Source organism: Centruroides vittatus, unplaced genomic scaffold (genome assembly GCF_030686945.1).
Source record: "Centruroides vittatus isolate TY-2023 unplaced genomic scaffold, ASM3068694v2 contig_301, whole genome shotgun sequence".
Lineage (NCBI taxonomy): Eukaryota > Metazoa > Arthropoda > Arachnida > Scorpiones > Buthidae > Centruroides > Centruroides vittatus.
Genome location: NW_027121927.1, coordinates 213,894 through 235,977, shown reverse-complemented (window position 1 = coordinate 235,977; position 22,084 = coordinate 213,894). Strand labels below are relative to the sequence as shown.

General features: G+C 39.9%; 1 protein-coding gene across 1 annotated transcript; it reads left to right on the top strand.

Moving 5' to 3' along the window:
* Window positions 1-1,088: 1,088 nt before the first annotated feature.
* Window positions 1,089-20,873, top strand: LOC136972725 (uncharacterized). Its single transcript, XM_067267333.1, has 7 exons — window positions 1,089-1,272; window positions 2,245-2,517; window positions 2,588-2,698; window positions 9,932-10,050; window positions 10,132-10,264; window positions 10,334-10,533; window positions 18,448-20,873. Exons 2-7 carry the CDS (start codon window positions 2,250-2,252, stop codon window positions 20,470-20,472), a joined length of 2,856 nt encoding a protein of 951 aa, XP_067123434.1. The 5' UTR covers window positions 1,089-1,272; window positions 2,245-2,249; the 3' UTR covers window positions 20,473-20,873.
* The last annotated feature ends 1,211 nt before the right edge of the window (window positions 20,874-22,084 follow it).

The following is a 22,084-nucleotide window of genomic DNA, read 5'->3' as shown; positions in this document are numbered from 1 at the left end:
ACTACTCTAATAATCAGTGCTATTAAATGGATTCCACCGTGTTCAGTTTATTGGCGATAATTAACGGCCGGTTAATTTTCGTTTGTAAAATGACGGAATCGATATCGACCCCGCGCGTTTATTTGATATTATGTGTTGATATTTGTAAATTTTAAGTAATAAATAAATAAGAGATTAAATTTACAGGTTAAATTACTCGTAAATTTATCTCGCATTTTTCGAAATATTTTGCCATTATAATTAATAACGCGCCATTAGAAACCCATTTATAGAGCATTGGACTTTTCCACTTCGCAGTCCTCGCCGATTACCACTTTAAGCACTTTCTTTCCTGTTCTCTTCCAGCTTATTTTGCTGTAAACTGTAGTAGTTTTGGACGGAAATGTTCGTATAATTACGATTCTCCGTATCGACGAATCATTCGGTCTCACAAAGTAATTCGATGGGTCGATCTTCATCCTCCTACGGCAACATCGGTGCTTATTAATTATTTATTTATTTAAATTGTTGTAGACAGCCGCTCGACCGAGGTACATTTTTGCGGAATTTGCAAAGTTCGATCGGGCCAAGGTGACCGTTTGTTCGGTCGATTAACGACAAATGAAAAAGCGCCTGCTTCTAAAATCGTTCGACGGACCTCCCGACGAGAAATCGTCATTAGCGCGTCGTTAAAACGAGGGGCTTTCGACCTTCCGAATTAACGCCCGACGGACCGATGCCTCGCGCCCCTACTGGCGATAATTACTTACGAAAAGGCGACGAAGCGAAACCGTTTAATAATAATTGCCGAAAGACGCGTCCCCGAATAAGTTTCCTCTCGATTTTCTAGCCACCGTCTTACAGCAAACAAAAATAAAACGAGAGGAGGTTTTCATTCCGATGTCGTTTCTTCTAAGGACGTCAAGTCGATGGCTAACGAAAAAGGGACGGCACGTCGAGAAAGAAACAAGAGTCGTCACGCCGGAGTGACTTCGCGCCGCGTTCATTCTTCCGGAAAGACAACGTAGGATTAGACGCGCGCGGCCGCTAAGGCGCGTCCGTGCGGGTCGGCGGCCGGATTTCCGAGGGAAGACGGGGTCGAAGGAACCGGTCGGGCGCCGGCAGAGCGAGTCAGTCGCGTCTTGGGTCGCGGACGGGAAGGACGGCGTCGGCGGGGCCGACACTCGCTCCTCGTCCCCTTTTAGACGTTTCGAAAACTTTTTTCTATCGGGAGAGGTTTCTTCTAGCACCTTCGGCATCCGTTTGGAGGCGTCTCGGAACCAATCTTCCCGGGTAAGTCGGCTTGGCCACGCTGAAGTTTAGCGACACGGACAAATCTAGAAAACGCGCGATTTCGAACGATGTCCGCTTCCGTTGGAAGCCGTCTCCGCCCCCTCCTCGGGAACTCTTTTCTGGGTCGGATTTGGCGCAACCGAAGACCCGAGGCCAACGAGGTCGGATGGAAGGAGGATATTTCCGGCGACCGAACGCATAAAATTCCTATTTTGTAGGATCCGAGTAGATGGAGTCCTTCCGCTTTCTCTGTCTTCATTAGAAAAACGGAAAAGGACGAAGTTGGATTCCACCTAGGACCGACCGACAAACGTTTATTATGATGAATGCTCGGTGAAGAGAAGAAAATGTTCCTTGTGTAGTGAATGGAAAATCTCCCGGCCTAAGGCGCGGTGTAAAATAGAACGGTGAAACGGTAATCGGGTTTGGGTTGGTCGGGACGTAAAGGCCAGTGGGAATAGAAACTATGCGAGTCTACTTCGCTGTAAACACTCCGCGTTAAGATTTTCTTAATTTTACGCGGAATCCGCGCTTCCGCGTAAAATTAAGAAAATCTTCGCGGAATGTTTACAGCGAACTAGACGAAAAATAACGGATGGGAAAGTGGCGGTCTCTTTCCATTTTCCGGAAAATTAAACCAAGCGAAAGCATAAAGTATTCGTGGTAAACGTAATTACGGTTTCGAATACACGCTTAAATCTTCCTTCGGTTACGAAATTCCAACCTTTCAGATAAAAGAAGTCGCCGGTTCTAGAACTGGGCGACACCTTAATTTTCTCTACAGAAAACTTTTGAACTGGATTTTCTCGGAAAATTACGTTTCGTATCAAGAAAAAAAAGACGCGACCGTATTTTTCCGAAAATTCCGAGAATAATCCAGAATTCCAGAAATAACCGACTGGGGAAGATGGAAGTTAGCAATTGCGCCGAAAATTCTTATAGAGAGTTAATAATGTAGTCTTTCTCTTTTAGAAAGGATGCGGACTGGGGAGGAAAGGAGAGCCACGGCAGCCGTCTGTCTTCTGCAATTGTTGTGGACCGCGCGGTGCGGCGCGGAGGAGACGGTGACCAGGGACTACTCGGGTGACGTCTTTGTCCTGGATCCGGAGTCTTGTCGGGCGGAAGGTTGCGACCGAGACGGGAGGAGGGCCGCTCGCCTATGGGAAGACTCGTGCCTGTGCCAGTGCGCCCCTACCCTCCGCACCTTCAGGGAAGACCGGAAACAATGCGTCCGAGATCTGGCCGGTAAGTTTCTTCGACTTTTCTGTTTCCGATTCGTCCGCGGAAGGAAGATTGAGAAAACGGATTTTTTCAGAGTGTTCGACGGTGGCCTTCGTCGGACCCTTCGGCAGCGAGAAGATCCCTTTGGTATTCCTGCCTCCGGCCGGACACCCGGTGCGACCGGGTGCCCGCCTCTCTGTTCCAGGTGAGCACCTTTCGTCCTTAATCTCCGCATTTTCAGCTTTCTCTCTTCCGCCAGTCATCCACCTCAATTCCTTTTTCCTAAGTTAGTATAAACGAATGACTTTCGCCTTTATCTTAAACTTTGTTTTTGGACTTTCGAAGGGCGCCAGAGAATTTTTCTGGGGATTTAGAATTTTCGTTCTTTCGAATGTATCCAAAAATACGTTTGCGTTTATTGAAGAGGTGCGTAAAAAAGGCGTTTATCCAGATGTTTCCTTTAACCAAGTAATTACGGAAAAGAATAGAAAAAGTTCGGTCCTCTTCCGCGCCGAAAGGACCAATTTTTTGGCTGTGTTACAAAGATATCTTTCCGCCGAGGGGAGGAACGAAGAGGGGAAAAAGATTCGACCGGGTCGATGTCCGACCGAGCCAATCCGGTTTTATCGTCGTAAACACAGCTTGGAGATGTTCCGAACGGCCATAATATGTTTTAATTTATTTGTATTTTATTAATGGCAAAGTAATAATTGGTATTGTGTCGTTGCAAATGGAAAATTGTCGATTCATTGTTATTTTATAAATTTTCCATGCAAAAAGTGAGAAAAAATTACAATGACTTAATTATGAAGGTAGATAAGGAGAAGGCGGTCGAGGATAAAAACTGGTCTCCTCCTATTGTCGGTCTGCGTGTACGAAATTCGAATCAGTTTAGTTTGTAGGCTAAGAACTTGTTTTTTGTTGTTTTTTTTAATTTTTTGTATCATTATTATTCGAGAGCGAGTTACTGGCAAAAATCGTATATGGCATTATTCATATGAAATGGGAAATACCAACAACAATAATTTGGGAGGTCGAGAAAAATGTTTGGAGAAAATTGCCATCTTTATCAATTAAACACGGAACGATATTTAAGTGTTGATATTCAGATAGTGAACAGATTTGATGAATATTTATACTGCTAAGAAATTCTTTTGACATTAATGGAGGAGGAATTCCTTTCGAGTAGACCACTTGTCCGTGAATACTGTGATTAGACTCGACGGAATCTCGGCTAAAATTCTTTATTATTAAAATTTTACATGCCGTGGGCGGAGGGTTTCAAAAATTTAGTTCTTGTTATATAATACAGAATTTGCATTTTACAGTAATATTAAGAAAATGTGGAACAATCTTATACATTAATTTTTTCAGTGATAAAGATTTCTTTCAAATTCGAAAGACGCGAAATTGAAAATTAGTTCGTTAAGCTATTCGACTTTGTATCGGGCCGCGTTACATAGTATATTCGTCATAAACGTAGTAGATTTATCTTTTGAAAACAGTGTTTAACCCCAAAATTAATGTAATCTTTAAGACTAATTGCAATCTCTTTGCTATGCACAAGATCTATTGAAGACGTCGTTAAAAAATAACGCTGTTTTCTTTGGAAAAGTCCTTAAATTCTTGAAAACAGAAGCAGATAGAATCAAACCGTTTTGTGCGTTAGAATACTTTTAGTTCTACTATTAACCAGGGTTTAGAATTTTGAAAATCTGATTCGTTAATTTTCAACGAATCGGTAATTTCCTTGGATTTTTAAAAATTCATTTTTAAAATCCAAAATTACATTCATCCTTAATGTAAACGTCAATTCAACATTTCACGTCTGTCTGTAATAACATCCGTAATAAAATTATTGCATTTTTTTTCTTAACACCCAAAACAGCAAAACTTAAAGTAAAATTTTTCCTGAAAATCGAAACCGCATACTCAGGACAGTATATATAACTTACCAAATTTTATTACTATTTGTTCTTTCTACGCAGAGCTCTGAATATCTGCTTGATTATGATCATTCTGTATAATAATTTATTTAAATATATAAAACTACTTGTTCTGAGTGACTGACTGATTGATTCATTATCGCCCAGAGAAAACCGCTGAACCTAAAGAGGTAAAATTTGGTACACAGTTAGGGTACGTCATAGAAACGCACACTAAGAAGGAATTTTTGGAAATTCCCCCGCGGGGGAGAGGGAGAGCATTAAGGCTTAACTGGAAGAACGGCTTCTACTGTACTATTTTAGATGCGATTATTTTTGTTTTCAACTACTGAAATATTGAAATGAACTCTCTCAGCAATATGTAAATCAGAAACAACCAAACACCTTATGTTGCTGAGAAAAAATTTAATAACGTAGCAAACGTTTTCAGCCAAACCTGTTGGCCATCATCAGGCTAAGCATATTCGAATGCAAACAAAATGGAACAAAAATTTAAATACAAATAAACTAACGGATGAAATATACATATAATAAAAATAAATAACAAAGAAATATAAAGATATAAATACAAATAAAATAACGGATGAAATATACATATAATAAAAAATAATAATAAATAACAAAGAAATATAAAAATATGTATAGGTTAAATAAATAAATATTAAGCCATTACATAATAATAAATTATATGAAATTCCAATAAATGCAAGATATGCAATGAAAATAAAATCAAGGCATTAAATTAAGAGCTCTCAAATTTTTTAATTAAATACTTCCAGGCTGAAGGCAACCCTTCAGCATCCCTGGCATTAATGCAGGTATTAAGAGCCTTAAAATTGCAGTATTTAAGAGCAGATTGCATAATACCTGCATTAATGCCAGGGATGCTGAAGGGTTGCCTCAGCCTGGAAGTATTTAATTAAAAGATTTGAGAGCTCTTAATTTAATGCCTTGATTTTGTTTCATTGCATATCTTGCATTTATTGGAATTTCATATAATTTATTATTATGTAATGGCTTAATATTTATTTATTTAACCTATACATATTTTTATATTTCTTTGTTATTTATTATTATTTATTATTATATGTATATTTCATCCGTTAGTTTATTTGTATTTAAATTTTTGTTCCATTTTGTTTGCATACGAATATGCTTAGCCGGATGATGGCCAACAGGTTTGGCTGAAAACGTTTGCTACGTTATTAAATTTTTTCTCAGCAACATAAGGTGTTTGGTTGTTTCTGGTTTTCAACTACGTTTAGTCTTCATTGAGTACTTAGGTGTATTAAATTGATAACATTTCAGACATTGTTATACAATATTTTTATATATTTCGATTTTTTAACCAAATGTTCGAACCGTTTTAAATTCGAATTTGTTATTGCATATTGGTTCGATTATAGAACGATTGTAAACGTTCCAGAAAATTGATCCAATTCAAAACATTTCGTTTGATTTTCAGCAATTCTCATCATTCTCAGCGGTAGGTGTTATATAGTTGTTGAAATACTGAATATAAATGGTGTTTGCTTACAAAATCCACGCGGGCGAGGTCCGTCCGTTCGGAATGTTGATAAATATGGGTCTACAATAATTATGGCGATATTTAGTAAAATATTAGAAAAAATAATTTATACCAGGTGGATTTTTGTTTATTGTTCAATGACGAAATTTATTGTTATGTAACAAGAAAGATCATTTAACCCATGGAAATCGACAGTTATAAAACGAACTCTGTGAAAGTAATAAAGTTATATTGGAATATTGTACTTTAACGCAATTGTACTGAACCAGACCAGTGTTTTTCAACATTTTTCACATCGCGGACCGGTAAAATTATAGATAATTATAAATAAGTATAATTCATAGTCGCATATAATTACTCGTTTCACGTAAAATTACAAGTAATTTACATTTCGTGCAACAAGTAATTAAATGCGACTATGAATTATGCTTATTTATTAAGCTTATATATTTTTATCTAGAGTTATTGTACGTAACAAAGTACGTACGTACAGTAACTCTACATTACTATTGTATTTAAATGTCATCCGTAATCAACTATGCCAGCTTCAGTATGGTCAAATATTTTTCTGCGACCAGTGAAATTTTTTGGAGGGAGTTGTGGGCGAATATCAAACGGGCTTCCGGAAAAATAGATCCACGACTGATTAAATCTTTACTTTAAGACAGGTACTCGAAAATAACAGGGAATTCAATGCCGACACAATCTACTATTCATCGACTTTCAAAAGGCATATGACAGCATCTGCAAACAATCAGTTTTGAATGCCAGGGAGTTTGAAGCTTACGAGCTTACCAGAATTGCAGAATTGTGTACGGAGTTGTATGGTGCACAGTAAAAGTTGAAGCCACGAGATTAAAATGGAATTGAAACAGGGAGGTGCCCTTTCACCTTTCCTCTTTAACATCGCACTAGGAAAAGTAATAAGGATAACTCAAGAGATAGAGATAATACATTTGGAACATTAGAAAAATTATCACTATTGTCATATGCGGACAACGTCGTTCTAATAGAGGAATTCCAAGGAGAGTTGAAAACACTAGCATCAAATTTAGCAACTGCAGCCAGGAGCTTGGTTTGGTCATCTATGAAGAGAAGACTAAATACACGGTGATCTTCAGGAAAGGACACCCCTGCAATGTGAACGAACACTTAACTGTACATAATATGACATTCAAGATCTGCGGAGACGTTTTAATATCTAGGATCTGAATTAAACGGAAACAGTGACATCAAACAGGAAATAGGGATCCGCATTCAGATGGAAAACAGGTCTCACACATATACTAAAAAGCAGACTACTCGGCAGGAAAACCAGGTCTCTACATTGATGCGACTCTATATGCATGTGAGAAATGGACAGTGACGAAACAGGATAAACTACGATTGCAGAGATTCGATAACAAAATATTAAGGAGAATCTATGTTATATATCATAGTAGTGATGACAACAGGGTCACTGGCGTATCAATCTAGAGAAGAACAACAAACCTGGAGTTAAAAACCTCCTTTGACAGGCCCTGATCACACAGATGATCAAGGCCGGAAGATTGCAATGCCTCGGACTTGTCGGAAGACAATATATAACAGCAACAGCATCACAGGGACTTAACTATGAGATGAAGGAAAAACGACCGAGAGGACGCCCTAGGAAAAGGTGAATGGAAGAAATCACCAAAGATCTTACAGACTTAGGAGTGGAAGATTGATGGAAGATGACTATCACACCGGATAAACTGGAGGAAGGTTGTGGCTGCGGCTAAAGGCCTACCAAGGCTTGTAATTCCAACATTGATATTGATGATCAGATATTAAAAAATTGTTATGTATGCAAACGATATAATTTTTATTTCACCAAAGAATTTATATATATATATATTGCGGTCATTAATGAAAAGGCAATAAGATCTTAGATAAAGTATATTACAGTATTATCTGAATTTGCGTAATTTAATTTTGACTGCGACAAAAATGCGTGGAATTACATACTTATGCAGATCGCAACCAGCAATTATTTATTGTGACTTCGTCACAATGCCAGGCTGCAATTTCTAATCATATTTTTAATTCATTTAATTTAAAATATATGATCTCCACCTCAAATTAGTACTGGAGTGTCTTGCCCCTGTACAGTACTGTACATCATACTTTTCCTTTAACAATAGATTCGTGCCAGTTATTTATTAGCTGCTTTTAGGGGAAGTTTTGAATCGAAATAACCCAATTTTCGGTTTGTATCAAAGGTTTTGTATAGTTAATCAGGGTCTCATATCCCTAAGCTTTCCATATCTGGTCTCATTTTCCATCTATCTAATTGTTCTCGAGATTAAGGAAAGACAGACGGACAGACAAACAACCGTGGGATTTATAGGTCTACAGTTTATTTCAAATTGCCGCCTAATAACTTTGAGATTTTGTTAGTCTGAATAACATTTTGAATGAAAATCATTCGTTTCGATTCAATTTTATCTATTTCCTTAATTTCTTAAGCGATACAAACAGATCTAAGGGGAACACCCGTGAACTTTGACCTATGGATCCGAAAGTATCGCGAACACTTCGTTAATAACGAGAAATTCTTCTTAAGTTTAAAATTTGAGCTTTCTAGACCCAGTAATTTTTTCTTTAGGAACGGCTGTATCGCCGGACGAGGAAAAGAAGATACAGCTTTTTTAGCGATTTTTGCACTTTTCAATTTTTTATATTTCGGCAACCTCTTTATAGAAAAACCTGAAATTTTGCACACTATCTACGAAAACAAAACATCTTTCTAACGAAATATTTAGAAATACCGATTACACCGATTACATTTTGAGATTAAAAAAAAAAAAACAGGATAAAGGCAAAATAAATATTTATCGTATTTATTATAGTTTTTTTAATAATAATTTCATCATTTTCCTTTGGTGTTGAACCCTACCTCCATATTTCTACCTACTGGTAGTGGATAGATGACTATGTCTTACTTATACTTTTCTCTAACGGTGCCTTCTATTGTTATTTTTACAAGATATTGACCCACCAGTGGTCAAGCAGTCTTCGTTCCCTGAACACTGGGAGTTCGGTCGTGGATTCGCGCCTCGCTCGGACGGGCTGGCCACATGGAGTTTCCCAGACTTTCTCTCCGTCTGTAACGCCTAAATAAAGGCCAGTTTTCCCTAAAAAGACCTCCCGGAAGGCATCCCCCTAGGCAGATCACCCAAGTGTTGCGTTGCCATAACTTAACAAGCAAACGTAATTTACAAGATTTTCGAATTCTTTCAGGGGTGACAAACACGACCTGGGAACTTGGAAGTACCTTTCCGGAATTAATCGATAATCTCCTGATACGAAAATTTCTTCGACTGCCTCTTTTCTTACTTTTTTTCTTCCTCCCGAAATAACGCTTTTGGAGGGACCCTCTTCTGTTTCTGATCGGGCATGACCATGGCAAACGAATCTTCTGTTTCTAACATTTTCCTTCTCCTTCGACCCTCGCTCCGAAGGAGAAAAAAATTCGGTCGTTGGTCGTTCTTTGTTTCTTTCACTTCGAATTGCGGTCCGAACGCGATTCCAGTCGTTTGGTTTGGTTTTTATTCGATTAGGGCAACGCGACACATGAGCGATCTACCGAGGAGAAAAATGCCTCCCGGGAGGTCTTCTATGGGGAACTGGCCCATATTTAGGCGTCACTGACTGGAAAACTCCACGTGGCCAGCCCGTTGGCGAGGCATGAACCCACTCCCAACTATCAGTGTTCAGTGGTTTTATCCACTGATCACTGGTTGCTCCAGCTGTTCGTAAGTTGAAATTAACATAAGACCGAAAGACACTAATTTTATTCCGTTTTTCCGTGCACTTCTTTATTTTTACTCTTCTTGACTCGAAATTTTTAAAATTTCGCCGACGGAAACTCTCGACCTGTATCGAGTCTTTCGAAAAAGGATTTTTTTTTCCATTCGCTAACGTGCGGTTATCGTTTCAGAGTTGTGCCAAGTGACCAGCATCGAATACTTAACCAGCCAAGGCTGGATACCCCTGGAGAGCCGGGGGGAAGAACATCCGTTTGTACTCTTTCGTCACGGAAACAAGACACTAATAAAGGTAAGGCCTCGTTCGATTGGAACTATATTCCTTTTTCTGGTTGTCGCACGAATACAACAAACAAAAATTGTTTTTGTTTAGTGGCGCGGAAGTGACGAAGACAGGTCGTTCCTACAACATAAGCTGGTCCTTCTTCGACTACGATGTCCGTCCGAAGCCCATTCGACTTCACCGGAACCCTGCGTTGCGTTCAGGGTGGGGTGGACCAGGGCCGGTAAGATCTTCTTAAATTTACTTTAAACATTCCTTTGTAAATCTCTGATCTGCCTGGATTATTTTGCAGCTGGAGGGGCCGCCGAGCAAAAGGCAAACAAGAGGAACTCTTTCGTCATTGTAGGATTATGTCTGGGAATTTTGGGTTTCACCTATGTTCTGGCACTCTTTGTATACCTCAAACTACGTAGGAGACCTCCCAGAACTCGCGGAAAATTCCCTGTTCAACCCGAAGACTCGGAAGCAATACCCCCTAGACCCAGTCCGCAGGTAAGAATCCTCTTTGACACTTCTTTCCTTCTTCGGAACGCGGCCGAGTTTCGGACGGGAAAACATCGATTCCAAAACGCAGGTCGGAAAAACACCAAATTTCGGGTGTTCTTCTGGAGACAGATGGATATGAGGGAAGTGCTACAAACAGAGACGGTTTAGCTGAGTAGGCTTAAACCTAGAATCCCAAAAGGGAGAGGGCCGGAGAGCAAAAACGGGAAAAAAATGGTTTAATTGAATGTATGATATAAATGAAATATTTGGATAATATATATTTAAGGACTTTTGCACATATGTTACTATTTTACTTTCAAAATTAGGCTCTTAATGTATTTTAGAACAACATTAAAAGCTCGATTATACGTTTTTGAAGAGGTCGTAAAAAAGGAAATGCGCAAATGGAAAAGGGTATAACTGGAAACCAATGCTAGTTTTTTTCTAATTAGACACATATAGGCTCCCGAAATTGAAAAAATAGATCAATTTTACCGTTGCAATTGTATATTACAATTCTTAAGTAATTCTATAAGTACAGTTAGACATTGTTAGTTATGTCATATGTAGAGGCCCTCCAATCTTCAAATATAGTTTATTGAATCATACCTAATACAATCGTCATCCATATGTTACTAAAAGATACTTATTAATTATTGAAATATTTTAAATTAATATTTGAGTTGACTCCTTTTGGATACTTCTGGAACCATCATTGTCAGGAGATAAATTAATGTAGAAGTAAGAAAATTCTTCCTTAACAATATAATTGAAGTTTGTCCAATAGATAAGTTACTATACATTTCGGCAATAAGAAGTCATTTTTAAATTTATTACAAGTGAAGGCGGAAAGTTTTTAAGAATTAAGACAACTATAAATGAAAAAGGTTTTTATCATATTAATCGTAAACGTATTTGATTATAAATGTAATTAGTTGCTTAGTATATAAAAGACCAATGTTATTAATCATGTGTTGCTCGTTAGCTACACTGACGAAGAAAATTGATTGTAATTAAACAACCTATCACGTTTTGCGTTGTTTGTAATTTCATTAAAACGTTTTTATAGAGCTTTGGGCGCCTCCCCAGAGCTCTATACCATACTTTAAGTTCCACAATGAGCCGAGCGCATTACCTGTCGATAGAGTAGAGTTTGTCTCAAGATAAGTAGATCCAAGTTATTGAATCAAAAGTCTTTGATAAATCATTAGAAATAGTGAGATAAAATAACAAGTTTTCCAAATTAGTAGGTAAATTACGTTAATAAAAAGTCAGTGCATGTATTCTTTATACGCACTGGTTAACCCCAAATTGATATTCGTTAATATATTGCATTTTATAATGAAAGAATTGAAGTAATCATGAAAACATATTTGTAATGGTGGGGATTATGACAATAGGAAATGGTTGTGTATGAATTCTCTTTTTATGGATAGGTATCACGAGTTGTATAGGCTAATTCACATATATTTCTTACATTTGTTTTTGGAAAACATCGAATTTTAATTTTTTTTTTTTTTTTTTTTACAATAACTAAATTTTAAATATAAATTTTAAATCTAAACGCGTAATATATGTATTTGTCACATCGAAATGTCTCAAAGGAACGTTTACAACAGACCTTAAGGGAATGGTAAGTCAATTAAATAAAAGAACGAATAAATATTTATAAAAGGTTTCGACTAAAATAGCGGAGATTCCAGGAAAAAAAGATAAACTAAGTTCCATAATCCATTCCGTAAAGGCAAATCTAAATGCATTTCTGACATTTTATCTTCGTCTTTTAACGAGCGAAGTCTTTGCGAATGAGCGTTGCAGGTGGGTGGGGTTTGGAGATCCATTCGACGATAAAGACATCGGTATTAGGAAGAGACGCTGAGACGGGTAATTTCGGAGAACCTACCCGACCGATTATTTCCAACGGGTATGGACCGGTCGTGACGGCGTCCGGGTCAGAAAGTGGGACGATCTCTCTTCCTTCTTCCTCTTAACCAGAGACCGACGGACGGGAAACTCCGTCCACCCCGTGCCTCTAAACAGTCGATAGTCTTCAGAAAGCTTTAGCCTACCGAATGACGAATGAACTGGAAGGAGAAGACGACCGAGAAGATTCATTCGTTATGATGTCCAGAACTATTGGTATTTGTACATTTTCTATTCGTTTATCGAATGATTACGCGCGGAGGATGAGCGACCACTGAGGCAAAGTAAAATGACTCTTTGCCTCGGTTGTCGCTCATCCTCCTGCGGTAAAGTGTTGAGTGAAGGAACAGAAAGACTCGATTCTAATCGTATTTTCCGACCGATATAGAGAGCGCCTTCGCTTCATCCTCCGACTAGCAGTGGCGTAGTGAGGGGGGAGCAAGGGGGTGTATCATGCACCGGGCGCCACTCGCAGAGGGGCGCCCAAATGGTCTCCAAGACAAACTATTTGTGTTCCTGGAGAGGGAGGGGGCGCCAATAAAGTCTTTTGCCTTGGGCGCCAGTTATGTTCGCTACGCCACTGCCGACTGGTTTTGATAAATACATTAATATCAGCTTAAAATTAATGAAAACTAGCGCCGATAAAAACATTATACAAAATTAAAACGAGTTTTTTAGTTGAGTGCCGCGTGCCATCCTGCGATAGCACCCTCATATTAGACGTACGAGCCACCACTAGCTTCTCTATCTCTCTCTCTGTGCGTGTGTGTTTAGGTATACATAAATTGACCAACCAATTGCATTTTTCTGTCCCTCAGATAAGAAAATTTCACGGAGAGTTTTTCTGAAAAAAGTATTTGGTTGGATGGAAGATATGGGGCGTCCATTCGTGTTGAGTTCATAAAGTTAACATTGTCCAACTAGGTACAAAGTTACTAGAAAAAAACGCTATTTTTTTCTGAACTCAACTTTATCATGGCAATGGGCGCTTGGATGCGGTTTTTAAAACTGACGTTTTGCCTTAGAAGTTTCGATGTCTCGACTGATCCGTGGACGGCTGAGGCGGTTAAGGAGTCAGCTTACATCTCTGGGGTTCCAAGATCGAATCTGGGGGGAGCAACACAAGAAACTTCTCTGGATGGTCTGAACCGGATACGCAAGTCCCATCCTGCACCATCCATTCGTTTCCAACGTGTCTCTGGCAGAACCCAAGATGAGATCTGCCAGAGAACAAGAACATTAATAATAATCTTCGATTTCTCGAGTCTCGTGTCATAACCAGGGCCCACACAAGATAACGGGCCTGGGATAAAATACATATTAGGGCTCTACAGAAAATTAAATTATTATACGAAAGTAAAGAAATTAAATGAAAAAAAAAAAACATTGTATAGAAGTCTAGGAGAATTTGCTCCTTTTGTCTCCTCAGGGGAACAAAAGGGTTACAATGTTATTGTAACCCTTTTGATTTACACATTAAACACTATATTAAAACTCAAATTGTATTTACATATGATAAACAAAATTACTTACAACAATAATACAAGTATCCTTCGCACAACACCGCATTCCTACAACGCGGTTTCGTTGTAACACGGTTCGAAAACATCGCCGGACAAAATGTCACAATTTTTAGGTGCCAAACACCGTTATTCGATATTTTTTTATTTAAGCAAGTATGCTTATTGTCTCATTTTTTGTCAATGGATTTTAGAATATTAAAATTTTCAATGTTGTTTCGTGCCTTTCGTCCGGTTTTCTTTAATGAAAAATGACTGTACTGTACAATTTTTCTTATTCCTTGTCCTAGTTTCCTATTCTAGCTTTCCTATAAACCACGTGTCGCTGTCGTTAGTGATAGTACCCCAAAGTTTGTCGCCGTGTTTTGTTTTTATAGATTAAATTAGAAGTTACTATCAACACATTAAAAAAATCAACATTAAATTTTTAAAGATGTTTTAAGCAAACGCAAGCAATTTAAAATATTAGATTATACGAAAAGATTTAGAGAACAATTAAGATGTTGTTGATACTTCAGTTTAAGGTTAATAGGAAAGCTCAGAAGACGACATTTTGCCAAAAAGCAAGCGTTCTCATTTAAAGATGTTTAGCTATGAAGAAAAAATTAATGTTAACGTGCAATACTGTTGATTGCGATTTTTAGTTAACTATTGATTGCTTTAATAAACATATTTCTCTTAATTACGAAAAACAGTATACTTTTGCTAACTTTTAGAACCTAATCCTATGTTTAGTGTTAGTCTTTTGTTTCATATGGCACGGATACGGATAACAAGGCACTTTTTCGGAACCTAACTACCGTGTTATGGGGGGACAACTATAATTTAATTAATTTGTGCATCTAAATGCAACAATAAAACGAGTGACGTCACACATCGCCTGTAGTAAATGTAAAAATATACAATTAAAAACGCCAAATAGTACTGCTACACGCAAATTTCAACGAAGTAGCGTAGTTAGCGATAGTGCCAATGCAATTAACATAATTATGTATTTACGTGATGGCTGGACGACTCAGTGTTCAAATTTTTTGCACTTTTTTAATATATTAAAAAGGGACGATTAAATACTTCTCTGCTTTTGTAGAGCAACAAAATGCAAAATGCTAAAAAAACGCATCTGCTTAACATGTTTTTTACGTTGAGAAGTATTTTACGATAAATAGGTGGGAAAAGTAGCATTGAGATAATAATGTTTAAGAATTTTATATATATATATAATATCTTCGGGCTAATCTGTTCCCGGTCGGGAACGCCCGGGAATTTCCCCCTAAGTAAAATAGGCGGAAAGTCGGCTAGCAACTCGACGCACTTTAACCAATTATTATTATTATTTTTATTATTTTTTTTTTGAGGAAACGATTCTGTTCTACACAAATGGACCCGGAATAGAAATCAAATTTCCATTTACTTATGTCGGACGTGCAGATGTGTTTTCCCAATTAAAATTTGTTTTGTAATTTCGGAGGATCCTAGAAAAGCTTCGGTCTTGGTTATTAGCGAGGTTGAGGCCGAAGTTTTAAACGCGAAAACGTGTACATCGGACGTTCAACGCCACTTTTCTGTAAGCCTAGAAGTTTGACAATGGTGTTTGGAATGTCGAGCATGATTCCACTGACTTTCCAAACACCATTGTCAAACTTCTAGGCTTACAGGAAAAAGGCGCTGAACGTCCGACGTACACGTTTTCGCGTTTAAAACTTCGGCCTCAACCTCGCTATTGTGTAAATTTGAATACGAATAATTTATAAAACTAAAAATAAATCTTCTAAGTAATTTACGTTAGATAACAAGCCGCTGACAAATTTTGAAAACAAACGACACGAATCTTCCCAGTGGCCTCTCTACGAATGCATAGGCAGGGGTTGGGTTTGAACTAGGATTCCTCGTGCCAGTAATCTAACATAGCTGGCGGCACATGGTCAGAAAGTGGGCTTAACTACCGGTTTACTTTCGACCCGGCTAGTTTCTTTTACTCTTTCCGCCTGTGGGCACTGCTGAGCCTTTTTTTTATCATCAAGCCCACCGTGGGTTCGGTCAGACCCATAACAGGGTGGTCGGATGATATATCCGGGGCAGACTTTCCCCAACAAGTTCCTGGGATTTTGCAGCAATCAAGATTAATTCCCGAGTCTCCAGAGCAATAGGATAACACCTTAACCGTTCGGCCATCCGGCCAGTCCCGGCTATCACAATGAAACATTTTCGTTTTTACGACCTCATGGGACAGAATCGCCAATCTCTCAATTTTAAGGGTCGAGGAAAGAAATGGAGGTAGGTTCCGTCTCTTCGCCATGTTTCTCTCGTCTATCTAAATCCGGAAAAGAAAGAGAGTGTCGATGGAAACGGAATTAACGACTATCGAAAGGTCATCTTCCTTTCTGGGAGCGGAAAGTCCGCCGTCGACAAAAATAACGATAACGGATCTAATAAATGTCGAATTCGGTGAACTATGGAAAATAATATAAACCATGTGGACCGTAAATTCGGAAATGGCGTATTTACTCGAGCTACGTCGCTGAGAACATTTTAAAATGGTTTTCAGGCGCGCCTTACTCGAATGGGTTTGCGACGTTCCCTCTTCTCCGACGAAAAAAAAAAAAAAAAAAACACGGAAAAAATCGAAGCGACAGATAGAGAATATTCTATCCCAGTAAAAAGTATTCTTCGCACAGTTTCAAAGTTTGCGAACAAAGAAAACGTTCGGATACTTCCTATAACAGGGGTTGCCAACCTTTTTCATGTATCGACTCCCTTCAATATTAATTATTTGTGCTATAGCGTAAAGGATTCAGAATACATTTTCTTCCTAAAATAGATTGGTCGTCGCCATCCATGGCCGAATTGATGCAATTTTCATTATTGGAACATGCATTTCTATCTAATAGGTTTCGAATATGATTTTTTTTTTTTTTTTTTGTTTTTGTTTTGCAATGGTCTATCAAATTTTAACAGTTAAATTAAAGCGTTTCTAAAATATTGTAGGCTATATCTGATTTCCTAGTTAGGACAGCGCCGGTTACCTACGCTAGTTACGAATATGAATAAAAAAATTGTTTTAACTAGATTAGTTCGTGTTTATCTTCCTCAACCGGGTTCAAAGAGTGAACTTAGTGGTATTAAAGATCTAAGGTGAGAACTGGATTACATAACTAGTGACTTTCTAAGTTTACCGACAGAATTGCTTTCTATTTCCCGACCTTGCATCTGTCACGCGTGTTATATTGCATGCAGTACTTTTTTTTTTTTTTTTTTTTTTTTTTTAACTCTTTCCGCCCTGTGGGCACTAAGAGGGCCTCTTTTAGTAGGCCCATTATGGGTTCGGCCAGGCCCACAATGGGGCGACCGGGTGGTGAGGGACGGGGCCCGACATATCCGAACGGACCACCCCCGAAAAATTCCTGGGGATTATTCGACCCGTCGGATCATAACTAGTGACTTTCTAAGTTTACCGACAGAATTGCTTTCTATTTCCCGACCTTGCATCTGTCACGCGTGTTATATTGCATGCAGTACTGTCAGATGGCAAAGCAAACTTACTCAGCAGACTCAAGATGGGAACACGTATAATTTTTTAATTTCCCAAATCTACAAATTCAGTACTTGCAATATAATATAAATTGGCAAACCTTTTAATATTTTCGGCCATTTAATTCGCGATAAAACAACTATAGAATTTTTACAAGATTAATAATATATAATCCGGTATGTAAATTAATAATATCGATTCGATTGTGTGTGAAGCGTGCATGCCATAATGTTGGAAATACCAAAATACTTTTCAGGAAAGGTAAAAGCACTTTTTCTAGTAAATGAATTCATTTCACTTTTACAATAAAATAGTAAAAAACTCACTAAGTTACAAATTCTCTGGAATATCGAAATGATGTAAATATAAACTGCAAAGCTTTAAGTGCCAAAAATCGCGTGACTTGCACTTTGGCATTTTAAACGTTATGGCTTCACATAAATTCAACTTCGAAACACAGCCTCTTACAGTGCTACTATCATCACAATATTTTCTTGCAGCAGAAAACATTGCGTTTAGAATTCAATTCTTCAATAGAGAAAAATGGCGTTTACAAAGTCATGGCATTCTCTTCATCATATACTGTTTAAGTAAATCCAGTTATACATTATAGTAAAATAAGTAGTGTTGGCGTGTCTCTTTTTACTCCTTTAGTTACATGAAATCTTATTTATCGATTACTGTTTTATGTATCAACGGCTGGTTTGCTGACGAAACATTTAAAAACTTTCCATCCGAAACCATTAACTAAATATTCTAAGAATTTCTTCCATTTTTCAGTAAGTTATTACCAACACTTCGGATTGTTGCCGCATTGTTACTTTTCCTCTGCTATAATTTCAAAGATATATTCCCGAAGGCAAAGAATGAAACGACCGTTTCATTCCTTACCTTTTCAATCAATTCGGTAGAGTTCTACTCGATAATCACTATTTTGGTTGCTTTCAGGTCGTCGATGCTGTTTCAGGAGAAGCAAACGGAAGAGGAGAAGCGCCGGAAGCGAAGATCTCGGATCGTAGATCGTCTCCCCCTGCCGCTCGCCTGCTCATTCGTCTGCGACAGGCCATCGGTAATGCTAAACGACGTCTGACTGAAAGGAGACGCGGATGCCACGTACCGGAAGATGGCCTCTTTCCGGCATCCGGCGGACGGAAAGACGAGCTTCCCGACAACCGGTCGCGGCACTGTGCCGCGGCCGAAGGCGGATACAAGTCGCGAATGGAAGCGGTTTATAACGTTCCTGTCGACGCCCTCTCTCGAAGATGGCCCTCAGACACTTACCCTGTCGAGAGCGTCGAAAAAGAGGGAGTTCCGACGGTTGCTCGACTAAACAAGTTCGACGCTTTCAGAAGAGATTTGTACGAGAAGATTCTGAGAATTAGACAGAATGAGACTGATGATCGACCCGCCTCCGAGCGCGACGCTCGCATCTGTAGGCGCTGCAATGTCAACTCTGGATATTCCCCCATTCCGGAGGAAACTCGTAAACTCTTCCGAGCCGAAACCGGGTTTAGTCGTATCGCCGTCCCGCCTTTTCCTCCTCTATCGGAAGAAAAATCGATTCGATCTGACGGCTCGCTTTATCGTGACTTCTCAGTCGATGGCGCTTCCTCCGCGATAGAAAAGACGTCTCGGAAGCAAAGCGGCACTTCCTCTCTTTCGGAGACGGAGAAGAACGACGGAGTCCCGCATCCGATAGAAGTTCCACCGTCCTCGGAAGGAAGAGCGACGACAAACGACAACCTTCTTCGGGAGGAAGTGAAGACGGGCGAAAGCGACGAGACGGAATGGAGTCGCGTTTCGGTTCCCGATGATGATTCTCTGGATCCGGACGCCTTGTTACATCTCTCTTCACGGGTGGCACGTAAACTCTCCGCCCCTTCGGTTCCCGCTTTCGAGCAAAGAACGGAAGGGAATGGGCGGAGCTTCGGTCGATTGTGGAGAGAAGTGAGGAGTGGTTTGGACGGACTGCGTAGGCGATCGGAGACCGGACCCGTCCCTGCCGACGGCGACAACTGGACTCTGAAAAAGAACGAAGGCCCCGCCCGCCGACTGGGCCGATTGGTCAGAAAATTCAGTTTTCGGAACGAGGAGGCGTCGGCCTCCCTTTCCTGCAGAAGATTGAAGGCAGAACATTCTCCGGCACCTTTCCGAATCGACGACGAACTTCCGAATACGGATCCCGTCCTTACGGTTCCGGCAGAGGGGAATGATAATTCGAAGAAATGCGAGGAGTCGGTGGGTCTTCCGGAAGAAGATCATCCGTCTTCCGAGAACACGAAACCGGAAGCCAAGACGGAAGATGTAGTAGAGGAAGAGCCGGAGAGAGGAGAGTCTCAAAAAACCGATCTGACCGAAGTCGAGTCGATGTCTTCCGATGGGTCCAAGAGTGACGTTCTGCAGGAAGACGATCGTCGGTCAGGAAGCGGTGGCGGATGTTTGACGCCGGATTCGGATGTTCCTTCTCCTTCGTCTTCCTCCAACATGACTGAGGATTCGTTAGACGCTCGCTGTCGCCGTTCGCCTGCCTCGCGTTCCCTCCGCCGACGCTCCGGAGCAGTGGCAGCGGCGGGAAGAAGTGGGAGAGGCTTCGACGCTTCGCGACACTTCCGAAACGTCGGCTGGAGACACGTCTGTCGCGACGCCGAACGACGGGATGGATGCGCGGCAGACAAACGGAAGGACGACGCATCCTCCGGTTCGGTCCGGGATCCAAGGGAAAGACGCGGACGAGGAGCGAAAGAAGGAACGCGATTGGGAAGTTCGGAAGACGAACGTTCGACTGAATCGTGTCGAAGGAGACGAGAGATCAAACGAAGAAGAGTTTCGGGGGAGGCAGGAAAACGAGAGGGAGACCGTCGCGCGCATCATCGTCGCAGAAAGGCTGGTCGACGTCCGGAGAGCGTTCCGGACCGACGTCGAGAAGTGCCGTCCGGTGTTAAAGATGTCGACAGAGCTTCGTCCACCGCTTGAACGGGACGGCCAATACTGGTTGAAAGTTTTAACGAAGTTAACACCGGAAACGGTAAAGATTCCGTCCACGATCGCTTTGGTGGCGACAAAACCGGGAGAGAAGCCGTCCGGTATTCCATTTCCGTTTTAAGAATAATTTATTAACTTGTAATTTATTAGCTTGGACCGCGCCATTCCTCGGTCCATTGAGACAGAATGGCGCGATCGAAAAAGGGGATAGAAAAGACAGCACGTCAGTCTGTAGGAGTGTGTCGTTGTTCCCATACCTTAACCAGCAGAGAACGAGCCACGTTCTCCTAATCAGTACTGCCGAATCTCTTTTCAGAGCGCCTTCCGGCTCATGTAACCCGCGTATAACCGGTAAATGTTCCGGGATATTTGGATACAGTTTCGTGTTTTAATATTTAAATAAAGTATTTTTGTATATAAGAGAAATCTAAAAAAAATCTAATCTAAAAAGAAATGCAATCTAAATTTAATTCGTGAATTGGATCATCAGTTAAAACAAAACTTAAAATTTGAAATATATCGAATTGGATGGAGTTTCTTTTGCCACGTTCATCGTCTAACGACGTAAATTTCTTGGCTTAATTAAGCTTGAAAGGTTTTATTCGTTCCTCGATATCCTCGGGATTCTTAACGTGAAGTTTACCCGACCTTTTTCGTCATATCAAATTCAAAAGAAAAAATTTGGCTTTTCGAAAGCATTTAACCAATCCCAAACTCGCCATTTCGCAGACATTAATGTGACATAATTGGTGTTTATCGTTTATTGGACAGAACAGCGGACCCGAATCTAACGACGCATCAAATTTAGAAAAGGCAATTGCGTTTTTTAATAAATAAAATAGTAAACCTAAAATATTTACCCATAGAAATATTACAGCTGGATGTATCGCTGGCCGTAAAACAATTTTAACTCTCTTATATTCCCTTTTTCCTTTTTGTAAGAGTGAAGTTTTCTTGTTTTAATCTCGGAAGTGATAGTATGCGCCATGGAAAATCAGTTGCGATGTTTTGAGTGAAAGCTTTTACAAAGCAGTTATTCATTTAAGCATTTTATATAATAATGCAAAAGTATTGGACTGATGGAATAACACGAGGGAGATCTACTAAAAGTGTTAGTTTTCTGAAGTACTTCCATCGAAAATGCGCCCTTATTTAGTTGTCAAAGCAGGTGCAGCCCACTAGTGGCCAAGCGGTCTTCGTATCCTGAACACTGGGAGTTTGGTCGTGGGTTCGCACTTCGCTCGAACGGGCTAGTCACGTGGAGTTTTTCAGGTTTTCTCCACGTCTGTAACGGCCTAAATAGGGACCAGTTTCCCTTAAAAAGACCCCCTGGAAGGCATCCCCCTAGGCAGATCGCCCAAGTACTGCGTTGCCATAACTAAACAAACAAACGTCAAAGCAGGTTCCCGCAATACGATTTCGTTCGTTCGTAAGTATCCATTTCACTGTTTCGAGTCCGAAATGGAACAGAGGATGGATATTTACTCAAGTAGTGAACAGGCCTATTGGAAAATTCTCGATTTCTCGGTGGGTCGTTCGTAATTTTACTGTTTTTGCTCAGTGGCGCGTTATCCTATGATTTAAAAGGCCAATTGCCTGGGCC